This window comes from Eleginops maclovinus, chromosome 10 (assembly GCF_036324505.1).
Source record: "Eleginops maclovinus isolate JMC-PN-2008 ecotype Puerto Natales chromosome 10, JC_Emac_rtc_rv5, whole genome shotgun sequence".
Taxonomy (NCBI): Eukaryota; Metazoa; Chordata; class Actinopteri; order Perciformes; family Eleginopidae; genus Eleginops; species Eleginops maclovinus.
This window is the reverse complement of record NC_086358.1, coordinates 14379781-14397771: the sequence shown is the minus strand read 5'-3', so window position 1 is coordinate 14397771 and position 17991 is coordinate 14379781. Positions and strand designations below refer to the sequence as shown.

The 17991-nt window shown below is 38.4% G+C and overlaps 1 protein-coding gene across 25 annotated transcripts in view; it reads right to left on the bottom strand.

Annotated features, from left to right (window-relative positions):
- The window catches only part of ank3b (ankyrin 3b), a 142345-nt gene that overhangs the window by 26127 nt on the left and 98227 nt on the right, over positions 1–17991 (bottom strand). For 18 of the 25 annotated variants that reach the window (XM_063893314.1, XM_063893311.1, XM_063893302.1 and 15 more), the window contains 12 exons: positions 17769–17892; positions 13250–13352; positions 10700–10806; positions 9391–9423; positions 7946–8170; positions 4420–4574; positions 3534–3745; positions 3101–3308; positions 2506–2602; positions 2183–2411; positions 1645–1770; positions 404–526 (listed from right to left, as the gene is read on the bottom strand). In XM_063893314.1, coding sequence (XP_063749384.1) covers positions 404–526; positions 1645–1770; positions 2183–2411; positions 2506–2602; positions 3101–3308; positions 3534–3745; positions 4420–4574; positions 7946–8170; positions 9391–9423; positions 10700–10806; positions 13250–13352; positions 17769–17892 — 1742 coding nt within the window. The remainder of the gene's footprint in view (positions 1–403; positions 527–1644; positions 1771–2182; positions 2412–2505; positions 2603–3100; positions 3309–3533; positions 3746–4419; positions 4575–7945; positions 8171–9390; positions 9424–10699; positions 10807–13249; positions 13353–17768; positions 17893–17991) is intronic. The other 7 variants (XM_063893307.1, XM_063893313.1, XM_063893312.1 and 4 more) reach the window with 1 other exon arrangement.

The window sequence follows — 17991 nt, the reverse complement described above, 5'->3', positions numbered from 1 at the left end:
GAAGAGAAGCCAGTTTAGCAAACTCAGCAAACAAAAACCAAAAACATAGACTGGACAACACCAAAAAGTAAAGCGCCAACACTCAGCAGCAAAAACAGCAAATGAAGTCAAGCCACAAGAAGCCAGCCGGATAATCAAAAAAAGCCCTTTGCAGAAAGCGCTCAGCCAAAAGCATGTTATCCAAATCAAAAGATAGGTAGGGACAACATGTAACAGCCAATGAAAAGAATCCACTGCATAAATCACTGATTTACATAGAGAGACGCTTTAAACAGATAAAAGACACAGGCGGTGGTTTGGCCAAAGTCTTTGTCTGTCCTTCATCTATCTGTGTTTATGGTACCCTAACCACAAGTATGGTCATGGAGGTGAAAACAGAAATGGTGAGTTTAGGGTGCCTTACCTTTTTCACTGCTGGAAGTGTGATGTTCAGGTTGCACACAGCGGTTTGTGGAAGGCCTTTAATGGTCTTACACTCTTTGAGGAACGTAAGACGACCACAGGGTTCCTGGCTGGGGTCTCTCACCTGAAGGGAGAACATTGCTTCTTTATGCACCTTGTTCCTATTTTAAAGGTGGCACTGCGGATGTGCTTCAGTGTGTAAACCCTACACTTGAGCATTCATTTTACCAGCAGAATACACAGTGTATTTGTTTTTTTTGTGGTGTGTGTATATTTCTCTTTTACTAATACAGCCAAGTAGGTAACGGAATAAGAAATTCACCCTTGAAGCATGCAGGCTATTCCGTTCATATTGTGTACATCCTACAAACTGTATGGTGTTTTCATATTTTAATACTGTTTATATTTATAAACTGTTTAATGTATTTTGGTAACTGCAGCACATGTCATATTGTCCATACTTTACACATTTTGGTGAATTCATATATACCCCTTCCTGTTACCCAACATACATTTGTACAATCACTTTGAACTACTGCTTATTGCACAACTGGCTGGATAATAAACTGCATTTCATTGTCTCAGGTGTGCAGTGACAACTATGCTGAATCTAAATAGAAAATCTCAATTAAATGAAGTTCTAAAAGGCCACACAAAGCATATACCATTTCTGTCTTTTAACTTTTTTTCACATTTTATCGATTGGGAATGTTTCCTAAATGAACATTTGTGGAAATACATAACTAATGGAATATATTTGTAAGTAATGTTATTCACATTGAAACCTGCTTCTGTGGTTTCAATTAGTGGTGTTGTGATAAAGTGGTGCCTGATCTAGTTCACATGCAACAGGAATGGTTTTTACCCAATGATGCAAGGGGATTGATTATGAAGAACATGAGGTTAATGGGTCAATCAATGAAGCATTTATCAGGGGCAAAGGGAACTAAGTTATTATAGCCTGTGGGCTTTTGTTTATTGTATTGAAAGCTAGTGTGAGAAGAACTAATGTATCATTAGAGAATAGAGCGATAACGATCATGAATTAGCATGGTATTTATAGAGCATCAAAATTGTTCCTGGTCCTGCTTTCTCATTCATTTAGTCTTGTACCCTGTGGTTATCTGGCGTGACCTCTAATTCTTATTAACTTTCAAATAGTTTTTGCCATGTTGCTTTATAGATCTCAAATGAGAAGTTTGTTGTAGGCAATGGTGTGGATAGAGAGTGTAAATGCAGTACCTTGACACAGAAGGGCAGACGGTTCTCCTTGAAGGCGTAAAAGTTTAGAACTAACTGCTGACCACCTTTGGTCAGAGGAGCCAAGTTCCCATAGCAGTCCACATAAATGGGCCTGCCCTCCAGAACCTGAGAGAGAACATTATAGGTAAAAACATCACATCATGCCAAAAGTAAAGTGGATCACTCTTTGTCAGAGATCTTTCAAAAGGATTCATTTAAGGTTTCGAAGTAGCCCTCAGATATAGGACATGTTTTAAATGGTCACATGAGACTGTAGCTGTATAAATAACATACATTTGAAGAACTAAATCATTAATTATGAAGGCATTTAATTAATTGACAATTGTTTTATATCTGGTGTTTAACCTGAAAAAAAACTCATTAAAATACATACGTAATTATAATAGCTGTCACACAGGGATTGAAAAGCATTTGCCTACATTTTAACGAAACCAAAGAATTCTGGAATCCTTATAAAATATAATTTTATTAAGGGTTGAAAACAAAAAAAAGAAAGAAATATCATTTCTGTATTCACCTCTATGTCTTTGCTCCGGGCCACCTCCTCAAAGTTCTCCTGCTGCTCCAGGGTCTTATCCACCTTGTCGTCGGTCATACAGAAGCACCTCAGTCTGGATTCCACTGGGTCGTTGGTCTTAGCAAACACCACAAACTTGGCCATGTAGGGCACGCAGATGAGCTCCCTGTACAGCTGCATGGCCAAGCCCACCGTCTCTGGGATCTGGTGGCAGTCTGCTAACCAGAACCTGCACAGATGAAAAATAAAACGATTTTTAGACACAAATGTAAACACTACAGATTGAACAGAGTTAAAGTGTGTGCATGTCATCCGTATTTCACCTTGCAGAAACATTAGTGGTGAAGGAGACGCAGTCATTGACGAAAGTGAGAGGAGTGGTGCCAGTGATGTCTTCCCACTGTGCAGGGGACGTACCGCCTGGAAGATAAATAGGAAGAGTTTGATACATTTTTCGTCATCATATATTCTTTTCATAAGCTATTTTTCTAGTTAAGTTCAAAGTAGGAAAGAGTGCAAATAAATTGAGAGCAAATAAAACAACATACAAAGAAGAAAGATAATCAATGAGTTGCAACAACAAATGTATACCATGGAAGAATGATTTAAAGTTTAACAGTCAGTTTCAGGTCCCCTTCAGTCAATGTTATTAGAATGATTAAGCCATGCCTTGTAAATATTGTACATGTGTCCAATATTTGTTTTCATATTTCAACACATCCCTTTGAATAAAGTAAAGACAAAAAAATGTCCTCACAAAGATAGCATACAAGTTCTGTCATTCACACACACACACACACACACACACACACACACACACACACACACACACACACACACACACACACACACACACACACACACACACACACACACACACACACACACACACACACACACACACACACACACACACACCTGTGATGCTGCAGAGAAGGCGGAGACATGGCGTACAGTCTCCTTTGTAGCCATTGGTAAGCCCCTCCCCTGAGAGAGGCGGGACTGGGATTGTCATGGTGATAGGCTTGTGGAACTTCCTTCTTCTGGGCTCCACGGTAACGATGGGGCTGAAGGTTGCCCGGTTACCCAGGATTTTCTTCACAGAGTCGTCCGTTACTGGCTGGGCCTGGGAGAGGGGAGATTAAGTAATGTGTGTTTAAAGTTTGAGTAGATTTTTGTTCATTTGTTTAAAGCTTCTGAGTGACAGACAAACTGTACTGATATAGAATTTAAGTTAACTTAAACTATATTCAAACCAACAGAATTAGGTTTAAGATTGAATTAATGTGATTTAAACTAACAAGGACAATTGACACTGGAATTAGACAATTTAAAACTACTCTAAACTCACTTGCAGTCCAACTTTTATCTTCTTGGTTAGCGCCCCCTCAGGGAAAGAAGCTTGAACCAATGGGACGCTGAGGCTGCACAGAGTTCCGCCCTCTGGTCCCATCTGATTGGTTTCCTGCCGGATTCGAGAAACTACAGCAAAGTACTGTGGAAAATCCTTGGTGATGATGCGGCAGATTCTCTTCCTCTCCAGCTCATCAGGACTGTCCAGCTCTAGAGGGAAGGAAAATACAAAATATACAATAAATAACATGTGAAATATAAATCATTTATTTTCCCAACCTATAAAACAGCTCATTTGGTAGTTCTACTAGAGTCAGACATGAGGCTGAATTAAAAAATGGTTGTTGTCCTGTAAGACGTAATCTTCGGTATCCCTAAAACCCCCTTAAATAAGGTTGGACTTGCTTTACATTTGATTGTCAGTCAGCATTAGAGGGAAACTACTAGCCCAAATGTCATGACTATTGGTGGAAGGCATGTCTTTCTCCAAGTAACTTACTTTAGTTGTCTTGTGATTACATAACTTTAAAAAAAGTACATAGTAGGTTGGTACTGAGACTGTGGTTAGTATTCTACAAACAAAAACTAATGCTCTCAGAATAATTAACACGGTTCAGTGATGCCATATAATTCTACGTATTCTACTACATGACATATATCATTTAATTTGAAGGGATCCAAAAAGTTAACATTCAAAGATTTGAATTTTCAGAAACAGGTTATGTATTAAGGCTACTTCCCGAGTTATATCCTTTTTTTAAGAGTTTTGAAAGAATGGTTTAGGAAATTGTAATACCAAATCACCTTGGAATAGAAAATACTTGGCTGATTGGCATTATAAGACAATGTTTTGACCAAAAAAGTGATCTGAACCCGTGCTTCACCTTCATCCATCCCACTGAGGAGCTGCCTGAGGTCGTCTGTCTTGCAGTCGTACAGATGCTCCTTCCAGCTCTCCCCGTTCTCGCTGCGCAGCAGGATCAGCTCTCTCTCCTGGCCCCGCATTGAGCCAAAATGAGGGATCTCCACAATCACCGGCCTGGTGAGGAGCATGTCATGAAAGCAAGATGTAATTAATCTTATGCCAATGAAATGGCAGGTGACGGGTAAACCAAGAAAGTAGAGGTTTAGTTGCAAAATCAAATCTGAAATACAAAATAATGATGGATATATTATACACAGGGGTGATTAACACTAACAGATTAAATCCATTCAGATTGTTAATTCTACAAGGGAAATATGAACAAGGGACATTAAAGAACGTTGATGCCCGAAACACACTTTACAGCTATGAATGAACTTTGGTTCTGCTGATGAGAGTGGATCTTTAAAATGATAGCGATGGTCGTGCTGCAGTTGAAGGGTCACTTGCAGTATGTGTCATACAGTATAGGGCATGACTTGATATGAAATGGACAGAGGAGTGAGGGGAGAAAGCTGCATAGCCCTTACTCAAACAAGGCACGATGGCAACACAAGAGAGAAGGATGAACGCACTCTAGTCTGAGGACCATTTTTACCCCAGAGTAGAGAGTACAAAGGACACACAGAGGAACTATATTCATTGATCATTCCCTTGACAAGTCACAAAATAATGTTTCTTAAGTACAATTTTCTCAATCAGCGTCTTAATATGAGTGTTAATGTCCTACATGAACTCTATTTACAATTTTCCGCCAAAGTTAAATTAATCTAGGTTGAACAAAGCCAGCAGAGTAGTACCTCACTTGTTAATTTGTAGTCTTGGGGAAATGTACTCAAATATTTAACTTATACAACAGTATAGTACTACTCAGTTACAAGTACAAGTCACATGTAAAACCTCTTAAAAGTACAAAAGTGTGAGCATAAAATATACAAGTAGTATCAAAGTTAAACACTTGTTCTTGCCTATTACTAAATTATATGTATAGTTATTTCAAAAGAGAGCATTTAATGTTCAATATTCATATTTATATCTACGACACATGTGCCATTTACTTATTTTTCAAATGTCAACAGATTGACAGCATCTGTAGTTTGACATTGTCTAACAGGCACTTAACACATATAATCTTTACATCTTTAAATCTTTAAATCTTCATAAAAATGTAAATCTTTATGAATAAAAGGTCCGGAGTACTCAGATAGGTCTCATACTCACTGAAGCAAAGTTTATTTACTGCTTGTCAATCAGCATACTGTAACAAACCATTAAAGGGGAGCTGTTCCACTGAAGTTTCACAGCATGGATCACAACAACTCTTTTTAACCAAAGTCTCTGTAAATAAATTACACAAACATTTTGTGGGATGACATAAAACTGAACCTAAAAGGTGAAGTAAAGTGGTCATGAGAAGCAGGATGATGCTCGACTTGAGGAGGAAAAGGCTCATGCCCAACAAGCGCAGTCAAATCCGAACAGCCAATCAAAACCTCTTCTTTCAGGGACATCAGAAGCCCACTGAAAGCTTCGGAAATAAAATAAGAACAATGGTCTCTGAATGAAAGTGGCTGGAAAATAACCGTCATGGATTCAATGGGGTAGTTTTAGGAAGAATTCTAAAATATTAAAAGGTCAAATCAATATTCTATGTTCACCCTGAGATATAATTGAGGCTAAAACAAATCATACAAATGACTTTATATAGTAATTAGTAGCTAGTTGTCCTCACTTCAAAAGGTTAATTATGTCATTGATTTCTTCCCAAAACTACATGACAACCATGTAGCAGTAATGCTGTATCCTGACAAATCAATAGAGATGAGTAAAATAATCATATCTATCAGCATGAGTCAGCCTGGGTCATGTCACTTCCTCAGGGGAGGTGGGAGGTACATAAAGGAGAGGAGCAGGTGGGGGTGGGGGGGGTGCTATGTTTGGTTCCTACCCAACAAATCTAGTTCCTCTGGGTCCGAGCTGAAGCACTGGACTAACCAGGCTCTCGCCTTCATTAAGGGCTGGCAGCTTTCTGGGAAGATGTAGTTTACTGCGTCCACAAGATAGTGAAACACACACGCACGTCCACGTACACAGACAACACACACTTTCAAAGTCAGCAACAGCACACACTGCCGAGTTGTATCAGTAAATGGATTCCTGATTCTATTGTCATCAGTGATAACAGCAAATACACACTCACAATATCAGTCTCAGGTTGGAATACACACATGGTGTATTAAATACATCTAATATTGACGAGTTTAATTACTACTGAAGATTTGAATTTTATTTAACCACTTTCTATTACCAATTCAGGTAACACAATTTGCATTTTTTCGATATTATTATTGTATAATGCAATGAGAACATTCTCGGCTGCAGCTTCACATTAAACGCATTTAATCGTGAAACACAAGTGACTTTAATTTGAAGGTGTCACAGGAAATGCAATGTGTTTTTCAGTGTCCTTGATGTTTGCCGCTGTTGTTCATAAAAAATGTGCGTACAAAAAAAGAAGGCAAGAGGTCATTTGCAGCATTTTTGACAGCTGTTACAAATTACATAACTAATATTGCAGAAAGTAATGGAAGAATCAAGAGCAGCCACAGAGAGCTGTTAGAGGAAGAGCTATGGGCGAGCAGCACACCTTCATTTTCACATACTTCTTTGTTGAAAGTTTGTTTTGCTGACACTTAGCATCTAAAACCACATTTACTGTTTTCACCTAGGACTGAACTCTTTAGGATTTCAACTTAAATTAAAAAAGAAGTAATATTGCAGTGTGGAAAATCTCTGTTGCATTCGTCTGTACAAAAGCATAATCTTTTTCCTTTTGTCTTTTTTCCCTAACATTAGATGAACACTCCAGCTGTTAAAACAAATTGATAAATTGACATAGAAATCCTTGACGGAGGTAACAACTCAATTATATCTCTAGAGAAACAAATATTTGTGTCTCAAAGCTGCATCTTATTGAGAACTATCTGTAGACATGCAAACATATACATTATGTTGCATTCATTTATTGTATTAAAATAAGTTTAATTAAACAGGAGTGAAAGCATTTTCATTCAGTTGAGCCAAATCTATCATTTCTGTTGGCTTTGACCAACTTCCTGTCATAGGGTTTTAATGGATATAAAACTAAAACATGGGCACCATTCATTTTGTTTCCCACAGTCCTTATTTTTGAACAGTTTTATATCTGATAGCGATGTTGCCTTTACTTTGCTAATGCTGGACTTAATGCTTGAGGGTTATCACACTGCAACAATTACACTTTAACTGCATATTAAACAGCATGTATTCCACCTAAACATGCACATACTCATTCACACTTTAGAAGTATAACGCAGATGGCGTGAGATGGCTATGGCAAGAAGCGGAAGGAAGAAGATGTCAAGTCACCGAACAAAATGCAGAAAAATAAGCAATTAAGCAAACGGCAACAATATTGGTGAGTTTGAAAAGAAAATGTTGAGTCTCACCCGAGGAACTGAGCTCCAGCAGGACCGACTTCAACCAGTCGGCTGGCCAGGCCTTCTCCTTCCACCATCGGAGGTGGCGTTGCCAGTTTGTGTCTCTTGACCAGGCGACAGGTGATCCTGGTGGGCGCAGTGCACTTCCTGGGCGGGATGATGATGCGCATACCGTTGTGACGACTCCCTCTCATGGAGCCACCTCTGGCATCGACCATGAAGCTGACCAGGAACCTGACAGAGAGCAAAACAAAGGAAGAAAAAGGAGCGAGGGAGGAAGAGTGAGAGGAGACGGTTAAGTAGAGTGTAATGTGAAAAACATGTGGAAAAAAGATACCGGAGAGAGGAAAGGGTATAGAATGGAAAAGGAAGTAATACACATCAATTAAACATCAGCATTGATGGAGAGAGAAGAGCTTTAGTTGAGGTGAAGTCCCTTCTCATGCCATGATCTACATAACACACACAAAGTAAGTGTGAGCAAAAGAGAAGGAAAGAACGGAAATGTTTCAGAAGAGTTTTCTGTGTTGGCTGTGGCTGCAAAGTTTGTGGTTACAGTTAGAAAACACCAACTTTGCAAAGTAGATGTAAGAATTATTGCTACGTATTATTTTATTCTTACGTTTATTCTTCATGAATATTATTTCATGTGGATAAATTAGCCAAGATACCAACACAGGAGACTCCAGTTCTGCACACAGAGATCCACACCATGCAATTTGGTGAACAATATTTCATGTTAGTTATATGCAGGATTTGAATAAATGGTTTGAATACAAATGTCATTTTGCATCCTGTGAAAAGTATGATTCTGACATCTCAAGTGAATGTAAAGGTTCTTTACAGACTTCATGAGGTTTCACACATGGTATCTGTAGTTGCAATATTGCTCGAATCAAAACGCCGAATTATCCACAAAGGTCTCCCCCTCTCCAAAACAAATGGACATGGTGAGTAAAACCAGTAAAAACACTGATTAAAGCAATTGCACGCTAATAGTCAGTGCTTCTCTAATGCTGTTCGGCTACTGCTAACTTTTGCTCGGCTTGTTACTACGAAAACTTAATATCCAGATGTTCGATGACTAAAATCTGTCGTCCATTTAAAATACATTAAAAAAAACATATAAAGAGGAAAAAATCTTCAAAAAGTATATTGCAAAAAAAATAACCTCAAAACATGGAAAAAAGAGACAATAACATAGGTCAAGGTTTTTAGGCATTTGAACGTAGCAATGTCACAGATTATACGTTTAAGAGACTCACAAAGATTTTAAACAAAAGGAATACACACAAGGTCCAAAATATTGAAATCTGTTACAACACAGCTCATGTGTGAGGAGAGCAAACACAGATGTTATGAGTGAATGGACAGGGGAGGGCGTGATGTCACCAGAAAGTAACAACAAACAAGGTGGAGGTGACAAAAGAGGGCAACCAATCACAGTCAATCACCTGCTGTCGTACTGCGGGAGCGGAGAGGAAAAACTGCAGGATGGAGGACAAAGCAACGCAGGAGTGACAGGTCAACAACAGAGCTTTGTCATAGGGAACACCACTGAGAAGACCACTACCAAGGAGCCCTTCAAAGAATAGCTTGACATTTTGGGAGTCATGCTTATTCGTTTTCTGGCCGAGGGTTCGATGAGAAGTTGAGCCTGTCCGTTATATATTGGTCTACAGCTATCAGCAGGTTAGCCTAGCACCAAGAATGAATAGTAATTTCTTCTCTACATTTTTGTACGAACCGCTGTGTTCAAACAAACTATACTACGATTGGTGATTAGTGTGATGTAAAATGTAAAAAAAACTGTGTATAATGTGTCTTCAAATTTCAAAGCACTGTATGAGGGTTTGTGTACACCAGAAATGCCTGGATGTAGATTAGCAGGAATTTCTGAGAAGGATACATGAATTTGATAATAAAACACAATATTATATACACAGTATATTGCTCCAAACTCTACTGTCAATAAATACATAGAAGACAAATGGCTTGTCTTGAAGTTTAGGTAAGTGTGACATTTCTGCTGGTAATGAAATACTGAATGGTTGTTTAGTGCACAGTATTTAGTAGATACTAATTAAGTATATTTTATGATCGGATTACAAACCCTTCCCAAGTGTGCTTTAGAGGGGCTGGTGGGTGGATCTTAGAAAGGCAAAATGTTTTCCAGGTTTCAAGTCTTTGTGCTAAACTAAGCTAATCAGTTACTTTAAAGTAGCCATCATTGTTTTTCAATTTACTGGACAGACCTGAAAAAAAAATGTCTCATTGAATTCTACGCCAGAAAAACGAATAGACATATTTCCAACAATGTCAAACTTTTGCTTTAAATTTCAGATCCTTAATTTCTGCATGTATCTGAGTCACAGTGGGATCTGTTGTGGCGAGGCTAAGCATTTACCTGACCTTCAGCATCAGCTGAGCACAGATCAGATTTTAGGGTTTGGCTAAACACAAAGAAAAACTGAAGCCGTCATTTACTACGGTTGAATGTATTTTTAGACTGATTACTATGATAGAATACAGTGACTACGGAAATGAGGGAGGTGTAACTTTTGCTATCAGATTAGCTTTTCAATCAAGAACAGACAATCGGACAGGGAGAAGAGAAACTGCTGCAGGTGGGAGCCGTTTTCTTGAGGGAAAATAAAATGAGAACGGGAGACGGACAGAGAATATATAACAGGTAGGAGGAAGCACAGACAAGCACATGTCTTGTATCCTACTCTATACACGCATTCTTTCAAATGTACTTACCCCGAGTGTATTGGAGAGGACACGAGGTTGACATTATCAAGGGCGTCTGGAGTCCAACTGTATCTCCTCAGAGAGTCATTATCGCAGTCCTTAGCCACCGCTAGATGCTGTGGAGCAGACAAGGTCATTGCAATGCATTAGTGTGTTTGTATGCATGTGACCGACATTGCATGTGCAGAAGAAGAAAGAAAGGAGAAAAGATGTTTGAGAGTCACCTCACAATGTACATATACTCTGATGATCCATGCATTTAAATTGTAGAGAAGTAAATAAAGAAAATGTGAAAATGTGTTGAGAAAGTCTGACTTTAGGTTGGATTTTTCTGGTTTCCCTAACTTTATTTTCAAGGACTAGCAGTGAGCTCTGATATAACATGATGACAAGGCAATTCCTCCGAAGCTTATTTCTAGTTTCACCTCCTCTGGGGAAGGTGGCATCAACACTAGTACCGCTTGCAGGATTTATGGCTGAGTCATAAAAATTAGTTCTATACTCTGGAGACTGCTGCAGCTGTCGTTATAAAATTGAAAATCTGAAGCTATCAGTACACAAGGACCCAAAAATACCATGTTTGCATTCAATATATTAGGGGGAAAAGGAAAACATTACCAGCAAAATAGTCTTTAAATGAAAAACTGTTCCTTAACAGATGGTAAAACCAGAAAACCAGTACCATATGTTTAAATTAAATGGATTTAATTGCTATCAAAAACAGATCTGGTCTGTTAGAGACTAATTGTTAGAGACAAAACTATACAAATATAATATTTCTTTCCAACATGGCTTAAATACATCATTAAAACCAAGTTTGCTGACTTTAAAAGGTTTTATACCCTCCAAATAGCCTGTATCATACAACTTCAATCGACACTTAGAACTATGAGTGTAATGTTAAAGATTGTAATTATTTTAACAGCCTTTATAACAAATGGTAAGTTGATGAGAACAAAATATTGGAAATACTACGATTTGAGATGAAAAAATATGACTCTTATTCAATCCCATCATTAATAAGGAAGGAATCCAGTAAGTAGTGTCTCTAATTGTTCATCACCAACACATGGATAAAGAAAAGCCAGTCCACAATTAAGAGAAAATGATGATTATGTACATGCTTTGATGATGGCCTAACGGTTCCAAAAATAAATACACCACATATAAAACATGATCAAATGAGAAAGTGTGAATGACATATTCTCACATGCACTTAAACATCTACCTTGTTGTGTTTCTCTACAATGAAAGACCTCTCCTTACAGAGCATCTGGAGCAGCGTGAGAGGAGACGAGCTGTTACTGAGCAGCTGTTACATTCACACATCATTAAACCATGTTACTCTGAAGCAAATACTCATTGTATCAACACTGTCTGTTACACATTTGCAGGAAAAGAAATAGCATGCATATCGGAACAGGGCCAGAGTTCTTCTTTACAGTTCATCGCCAAGAGTCTTTTCATGGGAAGAGCAGGATACAGTATTTTTGACAATAGATTTTGGGTTTCTGAACCTGTTTTAGGGCCTAAAATGAGAATATGTTTGGTCTTCTGCATTCATTTTGACAATGCCTTTGCTTAATATGTCTTCCAGCTGTTTGAAAGTACAATACATGAAATGTGAGCAACCTGTGTAACGGTTAAGTATGGTGGAGTTTCTGTATCATGGGAATCATTTTGGCAAGGACATTTTCTAACAATTTGCAGCAAATGTGATCATGTGTTGTGCTTCTAATGTTGGGAACATTTCTATTTTTAAAATAATTTACAAGGGATCCCACACGATCCCTCACTTAATGACCCAACACCACATAGCCTCAGAGACGGATCAATGTTAATAACCATTGCACTCTCTTGAGGCAGGTTATGCATAATCAATATCTAACTAGGAGACACATGCAGACAGCAGTATGTCTATTTACTTAGGATTAGCAACAAAAACACTTTACAACTTACATTTTAGTCTTCAAAACTGTCAAGGCTTAGATTATTTTTTACTCAAATTCAAAAAAGTTCAAGGTTTTTAAGGCTTCACCCAAACCTTTTTTGAACCAAGAACTAATAATGCTTAAAGATGGAGAACAATATCATTTCTATTATGACGCTAGTGAAGAAATGTGTTACATCTTTAAAAATCTCATAAGGAGGTAAAGTTAACTGATGCTAGGCCTGGTTGTGATGTCTTTTGGCTCATGGGATTTACCCTCTAAAAATTAAAGTCCACCTGAATTCCAACTTTACTTAAAATCCAATTTGTTGTACCCTGAAAGTGAGTGGGCCATACAATCCCTCAGAGATAGCACAACTCACCACTGATCCCATTTCCTCCTTCAGTAATATGTAACAGGATTGGCCGTTTTCATGTCAACACAACCTCAGGTGTAAGAGGATTGGTTTAACCTGGACTCTCGCACAGTGCTTAGTCAGCATAGCACATTTAGAGACAGAACTCTGTGTCTCTTGTTGAGGTTAATGATCTGTGGATTACTCAGCGAGAGAGAAATAGAAACTAATGCTAGCATGAAGAGGGGAAAAAAGGAGGCACCTAGCACGTACCATGTCCTTGCCAGGTGCCAGCATCTCCTCTATCATCATGCTGTCCCGCGTGAAGGAGCTCCTGTTCAGCGTGTTGGACCTATCAGAACTGAAGGAACGCAGGCTTGGTGGGGTTGCCGGTTACCAAGACAACAGTCACAATGATGGAGAGGGGAGGTGAGGAGGAGTTGGGAGGAAGGTGGGGTGTAAGGGCGGGTGAGAAAGTGAACAGAAAAAACAAACATAAACACATTAAATGCATGCAGCTTCCAGGAACCTGACTGTATGCCTCCAATGACAACAACCACAAGACAAGGAAGAACGATCTTTAAGAGAGAATTTAAAAGTGTTTCCATTGCTAGAAAGAAAGGGAATGATGTGCAAAGGATACTGTGTATGAGGTCACATCAGTTGACATTGCAGATCTTCCAAATAATACCTCTTGTGGGTTTGTTACAACACCTTCTCTTTTTATATCTATAGTTTTTGAGCCCCTTCAGTCTCAGAGGCTACTCACATCATGCCAGCACACAATTTGAAGGCCCAAAAAGCCTGAGGGTAGCAGAGTAGCTAATGAAAGCTCAGCAAACTACCATATGATTGACAATGGACACAGTATGAGGACAGTAAGCCGGCCGACAAGATGAAAAACGGGCAGATGATTAGCTGCTAATTTTGTCTTGTAAAAGTTTGACTTCTGTCCAAATACAGTTGTCACGGAAAATGAGCTGAGATGTGTTTGTTTCTGAGACAATAATGAGATGAATTAAGAGCATTCCCAGGCAATGACAAAAAATGTGATGTATGCCTGCATGTCTCTACCACAGTTACAGCAGCTGTATTTGCTCAATATACTGCAAGTAAACCGGTTTGAACCAGTTAGCTGGAGCTGAGAGGAGCTGCTCTTTAGCACAGCAACTCATCTGACAGGACAAATCTGTGGAAGCACAGAAAGGCCGTCTGGCTGTATAAATATTTGAATGACATTATCTCAATATTGCAAGAGTCTTTTGCTATCTCAAAATAATAAAGCAACTTCCTCATGATAAAAGGGTTATTATCTTGGGAAAACAAAAGGTTGTATTGATCAGATCGTGAACACCATTAACATGCAATCACAAATTATTTTTCTCATTTAAAGTTACAATGTCTAAGATATTAATTTCTCTATAAAAAATACATATATTTTGAAAGACCAAATGCCCAAATGAATAAGAGATGACAAGCTCCACCCATAGCCCAACAACACTCGCGTATGTGCAAGGAAAACATGCAATACATATGATATTTATTTATAAGAAAATAATAATGTTATATATAACTAATAGATGTAATCTACTCTAGTTGAACATGTGTTTGTAATGTATCGACTAGATTACAAATGCAGCTCTGTATTAAATAGTAGCCAAAAGAAAGTATGATATTTTGTAAAAACTGATATTGTTGGTCAAAATAAAAAAAGAGTTTGCCCATACAGTTTCAATGACTTATATATATATATAGTAATCATACAAATATATTGTGTAAATAAAAATCATAATAAATTAGTAAATTAAAAATGTATTAATGTACATTTCCATATGAAACATACATATATTTCTGAATAGAAAATGTGTTTGACCACAGACAGTAAGATTGTTCTTTACTGTTCCTGTCATTACGCTAAACTGATGTAGGCAATAGCTATTGCCGACAGATATATCAGTTCAGGCACCTGGAAGCTTGATGAAGCAAAACTCCACACATAAACCAAAATAATGCAAAGCTCAATGCAAAAAGACCCAGGCAGTAATGAAAGAGTCACCACAGTCCAACACAAAAGCAAACTCATCGAGCTACTCCCTCACAGGCAGGGAACTCAGCAGAACTCTTTTCAAATGAAGTCATTCATAAAATATTACACAAGTGGACCACAGTATGAAACACAGAGCCTGATGTCAATGTGAAAAACCTGGCGGAAATCGTTAAGTTAGTAATCAAACATTCACAGTAAAGATGTATTTCAGTGGACCACAAAGTAGCCACTGGAGTCTGGGGAGGGGAAGGGGTGAAAGGTGGGAAGGGGTTAGGTGGTTTTTTTGGAGGGGGGGGGGGGGGGGGGCTTTTCATGCCTTCAGCCTTACCTGACTTTTGGGCTAACATTAAGAACGGACATGAGGAGAGAATAAAAGATCATGAACAAACACAGAAGAGGAGAGATGCAGAGAGGAAAAAAGGCCAGGTTGGTAGAATCATGCCAAATGCTGACTGAGTGACTGACTGTCTCACTGACTGACTGACTGACTGACTGACTGTATCACTGTCTTATTAACTGTCTGTCTCCCTGTCTCATTAACTGACTGTCTCACTGAGTGCCCATCAACCTGCCTGGCATCCTTGCCATTCCCTGTCAGACTACAACTTTGAGCACATGTAAGATTTATAATAAATTACCTTATGAACTCCTAATATTCGGGCAAATATCATTGCTTCTTCATCTGAACCCCCCATGTGTCATCCTCCCTGAAATTCAATCTTGTGAAATACATTTAATACAGCCTGGTCAGTGGCCCTTAATGATGTGTTCAAATGTATTATTGGAAAATGTAGTTTTTGGCAAACACTTGAATAAATAACCTTGTTTGAAACAGATGTTTGCAATATAAATTGGTATTGGAGAGGGAATTTTTGAACCAGCATGCAAAGGGTAATAATAAAGGAGTGTAGGTTGAGAACATGGGATATACTGTTTTGTTTTGGCTTTTTAATAAGCTATCAAATTGGGTGTGGAAGACCTGGAAATTACTGGCATTGGTTTTGACTACTTATTTCTCTTATTGTGAAATCCTGAACTTGCCAAATTTAGTTAACATACTTATAGCCAACGTCATATATAAAAATACTTAACTTACATATATGACTTAAGTTAAGTGAAAAACCTACTAATTCAAAGACAAACCATGACTTAAAAGTAATCAAGTACGTTTTTTAATTCACATTGTCTACCACGTGTTGAAGTGTACCGGACTCCTTCAAATGAAGCTAAAGGGATCCTACTGAGTAAAAAACGGTCACAAATGAAAAGCGCTTAAATCAGAGAAAAAAGCTCCAGTCGGGGGATAATACTCAAAACAAAACATTTAAATGGTGGGACAAAAGACATCTGGACCATGCAGTTACTTCCACACTTTATTGGGTGTGCCTGTTTAGCTTTAGGTGACGTTCAAAAAGGATAATGAATTAACAGCGTTAAAACGTTTCATAGCTGCCACTGACAGAACTGTGGCAAACAAAAGAGGGATTTTATAGTTAATTCACTTCCTAAATCGAATGAACAGGAAGAGATTTGAACTAATTTCTACAGCAGACCAGCAATTTTGCTAAACATAATCACACACTCACAAATACGCCTCCCAACCCACTTAGATAGTGTGTGTTATTGTAACCTGGGGCTAAAAGCCATTAAATCGAACATGTTTCTCATTTCCTGTGGCTCAGTGTCCGTGTGTGTGTCACTGTTCAGATATTCAATAACCCCTCCCTCTTCAGCGGGGTTGCACAAACGTCAATATTGTTGTGTGAACGAGAAAGTTCAACAGCCACAGAAAACGAACTATGACCTCCCCCTGCTGAAAGGAGAGTGTCAGGAGTCAGAATAATGTAAAGCCTCACTTGCTCTGTACAATACGAGAATAAAAAAGGTGCTCCTACAATACTACTTAGAAACAAGTCCGATACACTTTAAAAAAGGAGTCTTTAACACGTTTAGACTGAGTTTAGCTAACAAACTCATTGCTATACCTTGGTGTACTGTAGTAACTATAAACCAAAGAACCTATGGTGAAAATATCTAGCATATCACTGCTATAAATAAAAAGAGGATTTATTTTAACCCAGTCACTTCCTGTTCTCTTTTTCTCTGTTTTAAAACTAAAATAAGCAATTTTCTTTATACCATCTCATTTCAAACTTTCAAGCTCCCCTTCATTTTGGATTATCTGGTTCTTGGTTTCCTACCATTGTCAACATATTTTGCTAAATGGTATTGCAGGAATAAGTCTTAAAACCTGGAGATGAGACAACATGTTTACACTTTGGTTTCCTTCGTTTTGAAGTTTTGATGACTGAAACAAGGATTGTGGATAACCCAATCTCAAGACATCATTTTTCGTGTTTATAAGTCTGGTGATTATCTTACTGGACACAGCTTTTCAAAAACCTTTGTTTGCCACAGAGCTTGTTTTCTGCAATAATCCAAACCAAATGGCAAAGATGGGAAACCGATTTTTTGGTAAGGGAACCAGGGCAATGCTAACTTCCGATACGGTTCACAGAAATAGGTCATCACAAATGCACTCTAAAAGGTCAATTGTTCAAAGTGTCAGAGTTCATCGCCTTTCAACCCTGGTGTGACCCGGCCTATACAAATCAGAAACGTCAATAAACATGTCATTTGTTATTAAACGTCATAGCAACTGATATGAAATGCTACATGTACATTAGCAGACGTAGAAATAGTCACAGTATTGTTAACTGTGGGCAAAGTCACAGTGGGTCTTACCTCTGTGAACGCGCTCCAACGCTGAAGCCCATGTAGCCCTCCTGTGGGAGCGAGTCGTCCCCCAGCTCCCGCAGGTCCTGGGGGGCTAGATATTTGTCAGTGTCCCCCGTCATTGCATCATCACCTGCAGGTTGAAAACAAACATGGTAGAAGAAAAGGTTACAGAAAGTAAACATAACTGTTTTTCTGGCTTTTTAGTAGCTATAATCTTCTCTAAGCGACC